Below are 13,946 nucleotides of genomic sequence, written 5' to 3'. Positions count from 1 at the left end.
CCGAAAAACACACCGACTTCGTCGAACTAAATGAACGCAAAAAAAAAAAGACTCCGATTTTTCTTAAATAAAAATGCAGAAATGCTTAAATATGCTTCTTTTTATTGTCGCCTGATAAAGTAGAGCTGAATCTCATTTTCGAATCTCCCCACGTGCAGGAAACCATCCGTTCGCACAGCCAGGAGCAGGCAGCGTTAATATGGGACATCGTAGACAAGGTCAAGGAGCTGCAAGCTATGAACACGGATCTTCACAGCGGTGATGCGGACGGTAGGGAGTCGATAAGGTCTTCCACCGCTATTACACAGTATTCTTCAAAAGCCAAGCCAAGGCAACCACTTAAACGAAAACAAAACGTTCTGTCGTAAAATAATTCGTGCAAATGAAATCACACTGTATGTGGGCGCTTTGCGTTTCGCCTCCATCGAAGCGCGAGATATCCGTGTGCTGTCAGCAGCAAATGAAATGCAAATGGAGGAGCGCGTGGCCGAAGGTCTAGCTTGTGCTTTATGCCTATCGCTGTACGAGATCAGCATAATAATCTAGTTTGCATTTTTTTTTTTTTGGCGCACGCGCCTTTCCTTGACGGCAACAGGCGAACGACACAAGCTTCACTTCACTGCTCGCATTTGATTTGCTGCTGATTGTCGATGTCAGTGCACTTTAAAGAGCCTCAGATGGTGGAAATTTCCCCGTTCCCTCCATGGGCTATAGCTTTGGGACGTTAAACACCATAAACAAAACACAAATTCATGAAAACGTTTTGTAGTGCACCGCTTATCTGCCTGTTCGGCCGTTGACCGGCGTCGCCGTTGGTGCCGTTATTTCTAAAAAGAGAAAGAAGAGCCATGGAGCTCTGCGACGCTTACTCATGGCTCTTATTTCCCTTCTTCTGAGAAATTATTTGGCTCGTGAGAAAAATACAGTGCTTTTTTAACTGCACATACACACATACAAGCATCTCTACAACTCTTTGCATCAAGATATCGTGAAAACGCTTTCATATCTGGGCTCAAATTTGACATTAGGAAATATCGTAATAGTCCTTACCTTTTTTTTTTTTTTTTTTTTTTACTCACTAAAAAGCAATACCCCTAGTTTTTAAACTGAAACGATTGATCTTGATAAAAAATAATGCCTTTCCATCTTTTCACGCAGTCTCGTTTGTTTTCTGTAATGACACATTAGAGCATGCAAATCAGCAGGGACCAGTGCGCATGTACGTATCTAGTATAACGCAGACAGTGTGTGTTATGCAATTATGCGAAAGAAACATGGCATGGAAAGCCAACGCAAACATCTCCGTCATCAATCTTTAGGGCACCTTGTTGAGGCGACACTGAGTGTCCAGTGGGGGAGGAACGGGCGAGGCAGAAAACGAGAAACAAAAAAGTATTCGCAAAAACTGGACAGACAAGCGTCGGCCTCTGCGGCAGCCCCGCAGCAGCGCGGAGCACGCGGCGACCAGGGCGGACGTGTGGCCAACTGTTGTGCATCTATTTCAGGCGAACGCCGGAGGACGTCTTTGATGCGGCTGGATGCAGACGGCTTGGCGCGCATTCAACAGCTCTCCGAGCAGCTCCTGCAGTCGGTATGCAACGCTCTTCTTTCCGAGCATGCCGGGAACTCGCGCGGAATGCGTCTGCGCTCCCCCGCGCCGCTGGCCGCCGGTAGCCGCACGCGGTCCCCCACGGGCTTGGGGAAAACAGCCGTCACGTGGCCGGCTTTATTGTGACAACGGCGCGGAAGCTTCTCCGCTGGCGCTGGGCCCGACCGACCGAGTGTGGGCGGTGGCGGCCCACTGCTCGGCACGGCAGTGCTTTGAACTCGACGGCAGGCGACATGTCCCGCTAAACCAACCCGATGAATCGCGGGAACGGAGTGTAGTGCGATGTAAGGCACAATTTGGGAAAGGCGTAGGGGAAAACAAGCATGGCTAAAAAAAAAAAAAAATCTTGGACCAAAGCAGTAACGATAGTACCGGTACTTACAGTTTGACAAGGTGAGGCTCACTGCATCCGCGCGCTCTTGTCCACACGATCAGATACGCTGAGGCCCGCAGCGCCACTCAGTTCGAAATAATTGAACCCTTGCACAGACGAGTACGTCGACGCTTTTGCCCAAGTGAACTTAGCCAAGGCACATTCGGTCTGTCCAGCGAGTCGCTTGTTAACGCATGTATCCTCTCTGACGCGACATTATCTGGTGCCACTGAGCATATCCTACATAAGCTTTCTTTCTCCCCCGGTGAGAGGGACCTCTTTCCCAGTTGCGTCTCCGTGGCCAGCCTGGCCCAGCCTTGCAGACGGCGCTGCGGATTTCGGCACCGTCACAGATGGGAGAAAATGGAAATTCCAGCACTGACTAGCTCATACGAAGCCTCCCAAAAGCGAATACTAATGTGTGTTTAGAAAGGTGGTCGCGCTCATTACCATACTCTATCTACCCTTCTTGCGCTCATGCATAAACTCCTCTCCCTTATACGCAAGGAGACTATCTACGCAAGAACACGGCAGAGTTAGAAGGTCAATGCTCTCTGTTACTCTGGCCGTGGCTACACATGGCTTCATATCCTGCGATTTGTAATTTGTCTGAGAGAAACGGGCGTTCGTCGGCAGATAACGGGCGTTCATTTGCAAGTCACGGCTATCCTTCGCTGCGGCTTTAAAATTATGTGGCACGTTGCGAGGCAATCTATTTTAAGAACTGAAACCGTTATTGCAAGACTGCAGATGTTGTTACGAAGCATCTGAAGGGCGCTACTTCGAAAAAGTGAAGCAGAAGCGCGGGGCCTGCATAGCCATGTTACCTTAATCCCAACTCATGAATGCCCACTACTTATTTAAAAAGCGTAACATGCATTATCTACATACCCCGAAACTCTGGACAAGAGCCTTTCTCGACAGGAAGTTCTTTACGAGCGCAGTTTTTCCGCGTATCGTGAAATTCTACTGGAACAGCCAATACATCCCCAGATCTCTCTGGGGAGGGATCATGGTTATTTTTTTTCCGCTATTAACGTTTTCATTGTAGTCAAAAACGTTCCCCATTCCTCTTCCATGGTAGTCTTAACTACTCGATACGAGTGGAGGATAAACATTTAAAGAAAGGTTTTGCTCCACATTGGACCATTCCCATCAGCATGTACAGTCGTGAGCAAAAAGTTGTATACAGCACCCAGCCGATGGCGGAGCTCGGGAAAACTAAAGCCCCTCGATAGTTTGAAAGTAGCGACACTCTCCTCCACTCCGGCATTTTCCTCCTCGAATATCCTCACCCGCAATCCCCGCGCGCTGCACACGGCACACTTTTTGGGGCAGCACTCGTTCGCACACGCGCGCACTCTTAAGTTTGCGCTTTTTCCACGCTCTGTTATCGAATAAAAACGCGAGTAAGACATGCGGCACGCTTGAATGTACCGCGAGCCACATAAATTAGCGTCTCGAACGCCCAATGAAAGTGCAAATTATGAGCGCTTGCGGCATGAACAAAAACTGCTTGCTGCATACACCTCACATTCCTTTTGATTTTTCAATGCCGCGTGTCTCAACACGGAATAATATATTCAGCATAATATTTCCTATATATTTGAACATTCCTAAATGTTTTCAGCATACCGATGCTCAGTTAAATGTAGATTCACCTCAAACTAATTTTAGCGGAAGTAAAGTTCATGAAGTTGTTAACGAGTGGAGTTTCAGAAATGCGATAGTTGCTAGCAACAGGCTGGAACATTTGCTTTGATGGCCGTCCTAAAATTTTTCAATAAGGCTCAGTATGAGTTTGGCACCGCGCAGTGAACATTGCAGCGGCTTAATTGTGTTCGTTGTTAAGAATGTTCACGGCTGCTTGAAAACGCATATCAACTTTTTTCTGTTAGGCATAAAACGCCTTTAGCTCCCGCTGTCGGCGGCCTCCAAGTAACATCGAGCCGAAACCGAGAGCCAAAATCAGGGCACCGATTTCCCGTCATCCGAGGGAAGTGTCGTCCGCACCCCAAAATTTGGCCTTCTCGACGACCAAAACTAGACCTTGTCCAAATTTCATCCAAATTGGTGTCAATCCTAATTTTAGTATGACAAATATTTTTTTGCTTTTATTGGACTAAAGAAACGTGATCCAGAACACTTTCTGCTCTTTTAGTGACAAAATGCGGAAAAAGTACAGGCCTTACGTTGATAATTGAGACAGCGTGCGCACGTACAAAATATTCCTATATCAACCCAAATCAAAACAGCATTATTTTCTCTGCACACACTAGACCTCTTGGGTGCACGGCCGAAGGCTACTCTACGCTACGAAAATGAACATGATGCCCGTTAACTTGCTAATTGTTTAAAGAGGCCCACCTAAAATTGGAAGTCATCACTGAGTTGGCCATACTCAAATTAGGTATAGACACCAATTTCGGTCAGATTCGGACCATGGTCAAATTTTGGGGATCTTGAGGGCCAAATTTCTGGGGTGGCCCTCCTAAGTTTAAACGTTACCGCTGAATTCCCTATACTTAAATAGGTCGGACACATATTTTGGTCAAATTCGGTCGAGATCAATTTTCGGGGGTCCAGAGGAGTAAACCTGGGGAACGGCCCACCTAGGTTTGGAGGTCACCACAAAATTCGCCATACGCAAATTAGGTTGCACACCAGTTTTGACCACATTCGGATGAGGTCAAATTTAGGGGGCTCCTGGACTACATTCTGAGGGAGGTTCACCGAATTTTGGACGTAACTACTGAATTCGCCATATTCAAATTACGTTGGACACTCATTTTCGCCAGATTAGGACGAGGTCAAATTTCGGCGGTCTACAGGGAGAAAATTTTGATGTGCGATGGACACGTTCTGCGGACGAGTCCTCTACACGCTCCTGCGACATAAGCCTATTAATGAGTTAATATTCTCCCTCGTAACACACGTTATCGTTGAAAAGCGAGACCTAGGTTCAGAAATTAAAGCGGATATTGTATACGCATTGTATGCATCAGCAGTCGCTATTATAGCACGTTGAGTGTAAACAATAACGCGCATAACGGCACAAAATGATCAGTGAATTAAGTGAGATCGTTAGCTTTGTAATGCGCTTGCAAGCAGTTTCAAGTCGCTTGGAAGAAATGCACAGTACGTCGCAGAGGTGGCCAGTCTTCGTCGGGTTGAAGTTCTTGCGGCCGAGGTTGTTGAACCACTTTTTTCTTCCAATGGTGTCCTTCTTTCCGCTCGGAATTGCGAAAAGAACGAAGCCTTTTTAATGCCTGCTTGTGCATTGAAATGCGAAGCGACTCGGCATAGCGCTGCACTAAAAGAGCGCGAATAGCGCGAAGTGCAAGCGTGGAATGCTAGGGAGCTCGGTCCTAGCAACAGCGGCTGACTAAAAATGAAAACACAAAAAGAGCGAACTTTTTCAAGTGCTTTTCCCGGCGACAGCCCGCGGAGCCAATCACCGTTGAGAAAATCGCCAATGGGAGATGTGAGAGAGGAGGATCTGCCAGGGTGCGCGGGCCAGCGGCAGAGTTCAGAGAAAGTCGTTACTTTCATATTATCAAGGGATTTTAGGGAAAACAGGAAAAACTGCATTTCAACGCCATCTAGTGACAGCTATCTGTGATTGAGAAAATCATGGCGATGGTCAATTTTATCGATGTACATGTGTCGCTGTCGCTAAATGACATTTAGACTTGTTTTCCTGAGCTCCACCGATATCTTACAACACTTTTCAACTGGCTCGCAGATTTATTTATTGTGAAAGAAAGCTAGACTTCAGATATCTAGATTTTTCGCACATTAAAAAAAAAACATTGACGTTATTACAATGTTGCCAGCCTATGAAACACAGAGATGCCGCATTTTTGTTTGGGCTAGCGCGCTGATGCAAAATTTGTAAAAGGTGTACTATGGAGCGGACGGATAAAATGTTTTTCTCTCGCTCGAAGGAGCCGATAGAAAAAAAAAAGCAACTCCTAGAGAACCGTACATTGTTCGACTGAACTCGTACTGAACAACCGTCAACTTTATTTCCAGCTCCATCTTTGAAGGATTAATGATCACCGAGAAAGCCTTCTCGTATCAGCGTTACAGTTTACGTGCGGTTTCGAATCATCGGCCGGTGCCTATCCCATAGGTCGGCGGACTCACTCGTGAGTCGACTCACTCGGGCTCACTCAGGCTCACATTCAGATCATGATTTGAGTCGTGAGTGAGTCCGGACTCGAATTCAGATCATGATCTGAATGCGAGTCCGGACTTACATTCAGATCATGATTTCAGTTGTGAGTCCGGACTCACACTCAAATCGTGATCTGAGCCGTGAGTTCGGACTCACACTCAGATCATATTCTGAGTCGTGAGTCCGGACTCACACTCAGAATGATCTAAGTTGTGAGTCCAGACTCGCACTCAGATTATGATCTGAGTCGTGCTAAGTCCGACCTAGAAATTTCCTATGAAATCAAATGAATTCTTGCTCAGAGGTTGAAGAATCATGAACTTAAGTGATCGAGTGAGTAATGGGCACAAGTCGCTAATTAGATCCCAGCGGACTAGAATTGCCTGTGTAATTCTAATGAATAAGCTTCTTGGTGAGCTGATGATGTAGAGCAATTTCGTTACTTTTTGTTACACAATTTTTTTTGCTATGGCGATGAATGCAGGTTAATTGAACATTTGTTCTCATTGGCGTGTTGTATTGCGGTGGCTATATAGTTCTTCCCTTGCTGTTTATTTACTTCGGAATATCTCTCATGATTTCACGGGCTCGTTCGCACAGCGATGCGAACGAGCCAGACTATCTGTGCATAGCTAATAATGTCAGGCTAGTGAATTTCGAAGAGACCATTATGTAACCACATTTTTTAATGTTCTTTTTTATTGCGAAAGAAGTCATAGGCTCACCACCACAGACCAAGAATCTTGTGCGATATTTCTTTTTGTGTGCCATTGCTCTAATTGGGTAGGCTGTTAGAGGATGTCACAATAAATGGCTACGTGCAGGGTGATCCAGTTCTAGCTATAACACGGCCACTGCTTTCAAAGCATCATTGCGCCGACCCGACCATTCCATAAAGCTAGGCGGCAGGCCATGCGAAGCATCAGCTCCGCGTCCCACCGTGCATATATCGCTTTGCTTCGATAAGCGCCTGCATGCGACGCAATGCTGGTTTGAAAGCAGTGATCATGTTATGGCTAGAAGTGGATCCCCCTGTACATGGAATTTAAACGCATTCCGGTGTAGCTGAAATTTTGCTTCGGTCGATTTGGTCCAAAACCTGTCCAACATAATTCGCCTATGGCGACCACGACGGTGACCTCCCGGGCCGCCTTAAATTTTGCCTACCCACCGCCGAAATTTGACCTCGACTGATTTAGGCAAAACTCTGTACAATTTAATATGACTATGGCGAACAACATGATGACCTCCAAATTTGACCCGGCCCACCCTCAAATTTCGTCCGCTCACCCCAGTAGATTGACTTCGGCCCATTTCGGACCAAAATGAACGTACAACATAATTCAATTACGGCGAACACGATGGTGACCTCCAAATTTCGGTTTGGGTCACACACGTTTTCCCAACCCTTGAAATTTGATTTTGGCCAATTTGCATCAAAAACGATCAGTTCCTAATCGCATTGACCGTCCTCGACACTATGGTTACCTTTAAAGTTGGGAATGACCATTTCCAGAATTTGGCCCAGGCCACTTTGAAGTTGCACCTTTACAATTAGCATCCAACCCTTAATGACTGTGCCCGATAAGACAGCAACCACCAAATCGGCTATAGCCATTTTCAAAATTTGGCCCGTACTATACCTAAAAAGGCCGTGCTTTCGTACTATAATCAGCTTAAAAGAGTTAATCCCTACCATATTTTTTTCCCTTTTACTGTCATCTTTCAACTCATTACTGAAGAAAACTGTCTAATCATGCAATGTTACACTTTTTTTTTTTCAATTTATTTCCCGCGTTTTTCTCTACTGCCTTCCGCCTACCTATACAAGCTTTAGGACCGTCACTCGTTGCTTGTCGAGAGTGGAAATGAGTGAGTTCATGGTGAGTGAGTCCTGATGAGTCGAAATGAGTGAGCGCAATGGGTCGTGAGTTAAAATGAGTGAGTCCAGATTAGTCAGAGTTCAGATGAGTCGTGAGTCAAAAATGAGTGAGTCGAGATGAGTGAGTTCAGATGAGTCGTGAGTTAAAATGAGCGGGTGAGCCCATATTAGTTATGAGTCTGAGTGAGCCCGAGTGAGTCGTCATCATGCGTGAGTTTGAGTTCATGAGTCTGAGTGAGCCCGAGTGAGTCGCCAGCTTGCATGAGTTTGAGTTCATAAGTGTGAGTGAGTCCGGGCCTTGTGAGTCTGAGTGAGAGTGACCCCGCAGATGGACCAAATTTTTCTGTTCGAGCCTGAGTGAGCGCACATGATTTTGCTGACCTATGGCCTGCCCGTGATGTGACGCAGGCGCAGCTCCTGGAGGCCGCCGTCGCTGATCGCTCGAGCCAGGTGTGCCAGCTTCGCCGGGAGCTCCTTATGTGCGAGTTGGCCTCCGTCGGCCGCGGCGCCGCCAAGACCCTCCGAACCCTGCGCTCTGCCAGCGATGGAGTGCTCGGAGCTGTCCGCAGCCTGCACGTAAGGCCATGTACCAACACACTATTCCGAATTCTAACCGCTCCGTGAAGCCTCCTTTGTCTTCTTTATTCAGCCATAGTCTAGCATTCTTACCCCTGCCAATAATTATTTCCCCTCAGTAGTGCTGCACATTTCTGAGAACAAAAAAAAAAAGGTATGATACTGCGGAGAAAGAACTTCGCTGCTCGTTGCAGCCTGATGCTTAATAAGCGTATTGCGCGATTAAGCAGTTTTTAATGAGAACGTATGCTCAGGTTATTCATGTTCCTCCACTTCTTCTTCAATCTACGAAGGAAACAAAAGATCACAGACTGTTTTTGCCTTTTTTCTCTTTCCTTCCTTTCATTAGTTAGTTACTGCACCTGCACAGTTATTTCGCACAGAGTGTAATACAGCTCGTTCGGCCAAAAAGCCGTCGCCGCTGCCGTCGTCGTCGCAGTCGCCGTCACCAAAATTAAGGGAAAAAACAACGGTGAAATAAGCTGTGATTTCGTATCGAAATTGTGATGCGACCGTACTTTCTGCACCATTTAAGGTGGTGTCATATCATTTCACTTATCATTTAGTATCCTTCTTCCAACCAAGGATTAGAATCGACTACATATGCACCTAGCTCTGACAAGCGTAAGTAATTACTGCCTCTCCCGTAATCCAGAGTAGGTGTAAGCATGGAATGGTTACCGCCTCTAAGGCAGCCTTGTCATCTTTGAGAGCGGACGCATAATCATGGCGTTGTCGGCAGGGACGAGTAGTCTTGTGATGCGGCGTATAAACTGCAAAGGGATCGCTTCTCGCAAGACGCTTCCTAGATCTCCTTTCATCAGGCTTCATTGTTAGGCTTAAGCAGCTGTGACGGTGACGGCACTGAGATGCACAATAATGCAGAAGGATACGCGGTCACTGTTCGACGCAAGCCTGCAAGAATGTAAGAGTAGCACCGCGTTCGAGTGCTCCCCGAGTGTGCGTACATCCGCCTGCCAAAGTGGGAAATGCCATCAGCTTGATCCCAAATGTCCAAACTGCCTTTAAACCTTTGCCGTCGGCGTCGGGTTGTATTTACGTGCATGAGTGTGTGGGACCGTGGCGTCATCCTTGGGGACGGCGCGGAAGCCATTGTTCCCCACAGGGCGCCTCTTATCCTAGAGCCGCCCTCTCTCAAATGTATCAACAGCCAATGGATGATAATGAAGCCTATGATGCCTCGTGTCTGCCTTTTGAACGGCGTTATTAAAAATCACAAACTAAAATTCAGTTTTAAATGCACAGCTTGAGTGATATCTTAACGAACATTGGCTGGTTTGTTTTATAGGGTGTAACGTCCCAAAACGACCCAAAACGACTCAGGCTATGAGAGACACCGCAGTGGAGAGCTCCGGAAACTTCGGCCACCTGGGGTTCTTTAACGCGCACTGACATCGCACAGCACTCGGGCGCATTGCTTATCGCCTCCATCGAAATGCTGCCGTAGTGGCCGGGATTCGATCCCTCATCCTTGGATACAGCGGTCGAGCCCCTCAACACCTCGCCACCACGGCGGGGCAACAACTATTGAATTTGGAAAGAATAATATTTGTAGCTCGTTTGGGCAGCAACTAGCATTTGTATGCCGGTACTGTACGAGGGCTTAGAGAGCACAGAACTCGCCTCGTTAAAGCATGTTCGGTGCCTGGATGATCCAGTTTCGGCTCCCGGATGACGGAAAATCGGCACCCGGATATAGCTGTCGGTTTCGGTCACCTTCGGTTTTGGCTCGATGGCACCTCAAGGTAGCCGAAACGGGAGCCAAAAGAATTTTGTGCTTAATATTGCCTGCTGATCTCGCGTGACGACAGCCTGGAGTTACAGGATGATAAGTCATAAGAAACACAAGGATAATTCACAAGCGTCATTCTCTTTGGACGTTACGACTGAAAAACCGGCGTGTTGTTCTTTATCGTACCAGCGTCTGGCTCTATATGACATGCCATGATGGCTAGACAAAAACAGTGACCAGTCCCGAACCGCATTCACTCGAGCGATACCTTGAGAATCAGAACTGTGCAACTCTAATTTTGCGTCGCTTGGACAGATCTCAAATAGCGAAGAAAAAAAATAATAGAAAAAGAATTTTATATCCCTGTGGCTTTGAACCGCCCTGCTCCGTTAGTGGATAGGTAAACGGTTAAATGCAAGTACTAACATCCACTGTAATAATAATATATATATATATATATATATATATATATATATATATATATATATATATATATATATATATATATATATATATATATATATATATATATATATATATATATATATATATATATATATATATATATATATATATATGTATATGTATATATATATATATATGTATATGTATATATACATGTTTTCGAGTTTTTCTTGGGTGCACTTGTGAGCAGTGCTTTCAAATACCTGGCTGGGTATATGAGCTCCTGTCTTCACCTCTGCAAGACTTAGCAGTGCCAACACTGCTAAAGCAACCCTTCTACACTGCAGCGAAGTAGTGTGCTGACCTGTGTAATATATATTTTTACAAAAGCTCTGTACGTTACGGACGGTCTAGGTTAAGGTTGTCGGGCTCCAACCCCCTTGTGCCCGAGTCCGTGACTTCATAGCTCCGCACTGCATGCGGCTCTGCTCTCTCACTCGATTGCAAAGGTTCTGCTACCTAGCACGCAAATGGCTTCCTTCACCATAATCGACGTTGGCCCTCCCTCGGAGGCCGGCCGGAAGTTTATGGAAGCGATGGGAGAAGTTTCAGGTCTGAAAAACTGTTCTCAGAGCACAATCTCACGGTAAAGCTCTTGGAAACAGCCGCCCCCAATTAATTCCTGTTGCTTTCCTGCACACTTGGTGTACCCGTAACAAAGTAAACTGGCACGGCAAAATCGAAGCTAAAAGAGTGCATAAAAACGCCATTAAGAACAAAAAATGTTTCTCTGTGAGGCTTATCTATTTCTTTCATCTCCACCAGGCGAACGAGGGCGTGAGCAAAAGCGGCCTCCGTATTAGCGCCACTTCGCCGGCTGTGGAGCGAGGTCCCGGGCCGTCAGTGCAGCTCATGACCACCGTGCACAAGCTGCGCTCTGAACTACTCCGTCTCTTTGCATCGGACGGTAAGCACAGGCTGAGAAAGCAGGACACGTTCCTAAAGAACGCCGCGGCTCGGGGACGGAACACGGCCGTATACTGCACAGGGCAATGTCGCAATTTTCTGGCAATAAACTGGAGGCTGCTGCTCGCACCACAAAACCTGAGCCGTCGACGCTGTTCCCATTGGAAAACAGTGCACGACTTGCTCGCTCAGGCCACTCTGACAGTCATTGCCTGACAGTGGTGCGCGAAAGAAGAATAGCTGACCAATCATGCACCGTCCGGAACTGCAAAAAGTTTTGAGGATTTCTTTTTCTTTGATTTTCCTGCGTCAATGCTGTCAACAAGTTGTGGAACAAAGTTCAACTGCACCTCAGCAGCTAGCGCGCAAAAAAAAAAAAAAAAAAAAAAAAAAACACTGCCCTCAATGAAGTTCCCAAATTAAACTTACCATCACATTCACAGTCATGCAGCTCATGATTTCTCATTAAATGCAACTTTCGCGGCCTATAAGGAGTACTACTGTAAATACAATAGGGCTGCCAGAAAGATGATTCAACAATCCGGCACTCGTTGTGTTGCGCTACGTAAAACTGCATTAAAACGTTCGTGAGATTTCGCGGCCCTAGGCGAAGACTCGCGGGTTCTCAATGCAAGCTCTTTTGCGTGCTTTTTTTTTTCTATATAACGGCCCTTTCCCGTGCTGCACCGCGAAATTGAGTTGAGTTGAGTTGTTTTATGCTACAGGTGGGATTAGCCTTGCTTATTCTGCCGGCAATTGCTCCACCTCGAAATTATGCACTGTATCGCCTGCCAGCGTACAAGTCCTCGATGCGCAGGAATCACAGACGCGGTAAAACCATGACGCAGATGCAGTTGACCTTGAATGCAAAACATTCCGGTATTGACGGAGTGTGCGACACATCGCAAGGCATCTCTAATCACGTCTAAAAAGGAAGACGGTGGGTGAGAGGTCGCTACGTGCGCGAAAAGCAAGCATGTCGTCCCGGTAAAATTTTAAAACCCTGTTGTTGTTGTTGGCCTCTTGCACGCCGAGAATCATTTTCCTCGTTTTCCACTTCGCTTCAACGTACGCACCATCGCATCTGGCTGCCAAGCAAAAGAAAAAATCGTGGTCTAGGCGCAAGAAGAAAGCAACAGTGCAAAATATCAGTGACGGCCTGCAGGGTTCATGCATTCTTACTGGCACAAATCGTGCACAAGCCCTAGCAGAAATACCGGCTGTTTCAGTGAGACCTTTCAAACGTTGCTAAAAGTAGAGGAGTTCGGAAGTAAAAAAGAAAAGCGACTTTTTAGAAACAAACTATTCCCCAGCCGCGGAGTTCCTAATTTACCGAAAATCATTCTAATTATGCAGCTAAATATAATAAACAGTGTAATTAATACAGCTTAGTGGTTAGCACCAATTTTTAGTTCGAAGCCGGGATAAGACAGCGCCATATCAGTTTTCGAAACTATGAAAAACTCATTTTCTTAAGCCTAGCAGTGTGAGGAAATGCAGCGCTTTCTTCCGCACCGAAATATAGCAGATTAGATACACAGGAGGCTTGGTGGAAACGGCCGTCTGCTAATTACGTGTTGCATTGACTAAAATCCAAACTGCTTGCTCAATACTGCGCCATTTCGTGCACGTTTTCCTCCGTTGCTCTCAGAACATAAACGACCACACAGTTGGCAACGGCTGTCATTTACTTCGCACCAAGTGGCGAAGGAAAAGAAAGTTCAGGGTTTGTCAATAGTTCCCAAGAGGTCTGCCTTGTGAACAGTATACCGCAGGACAGTTATAGGACAACCCTGAAGCCCACAATGTGTGTACGGGGGTACAAGTATCAGTTTCAGTTATGGGAGCCGTAGTAGCCAAAACTACTAAGGCTCTAAGAACTGCATAAGCCTAACTGCATAATAAGCCTAACTGCATAATTGCACCAGAATAAGCCGCTAAAAAGCAGACCCTGTGGCTTGGGAATTTTTTATCAAACCTGTGCATGGCGCGGCACAGCAGCAGATATATGCAGTTAGAATTAGGAGCCATAGTAGCTTAAACAACGTCACTAGCGGGCGTCGCGTAAATTTCCACCGAGATTCCCGAGCATCCGATGTCCTCACTTTCGCATTTGGCAAAAATGAGTTTTCCTTCATTTTAGATACTGATGTGGCATCATCTTTTCCACGGCTTCGAACTCCTCGTTGGAACTAACAACCC

At 46.3% G+C, this 13,946-nt stretch overlaps 1 protein-coding gene across 1 annotated transcript in view; it reads left to right on the top strand.

Moving 5' to 3' along the window:
* The window catches only part of LOC146203113 (uncharacterized), a 128,203-nt gene that overhangs the window by 45,409 nt on the left and 68,848 nt on the right, over positions 1 to 13,946 (top strand). The window contains 4 exon segments of the mRNA XM_084588531.1: positions 159 to 277; positions 1,519 to 1,591; positions 8,453 to 8,620; positions 11,604 to 11,745. Coding sequence (XP_084444657.1) covers positions 159 to 277; positions 1,519 to 1,591; positions 8,453 to 8,620; positions 11,604 to 11,745 — 502 coding nt within the window.

Source organism: Amblyomma maculatum, chromosome 1, assembly GCF_055883805.1.
Source record: "Amblyomma maculatum isolate TAMU_Amacu chromosome 1, ASM5588380v1, whole genome shotgun sequence".
Classification (NCBI taxonomy): Eukaryota; Metazoa; Arthropoda; class Arachnida; order Ixodida; family Ixodidae; genus Amblyomma; species Amblyomma maculatum.
This window is presented reverse-complemented; position numbering and strand designations above follow the sequence as displayed.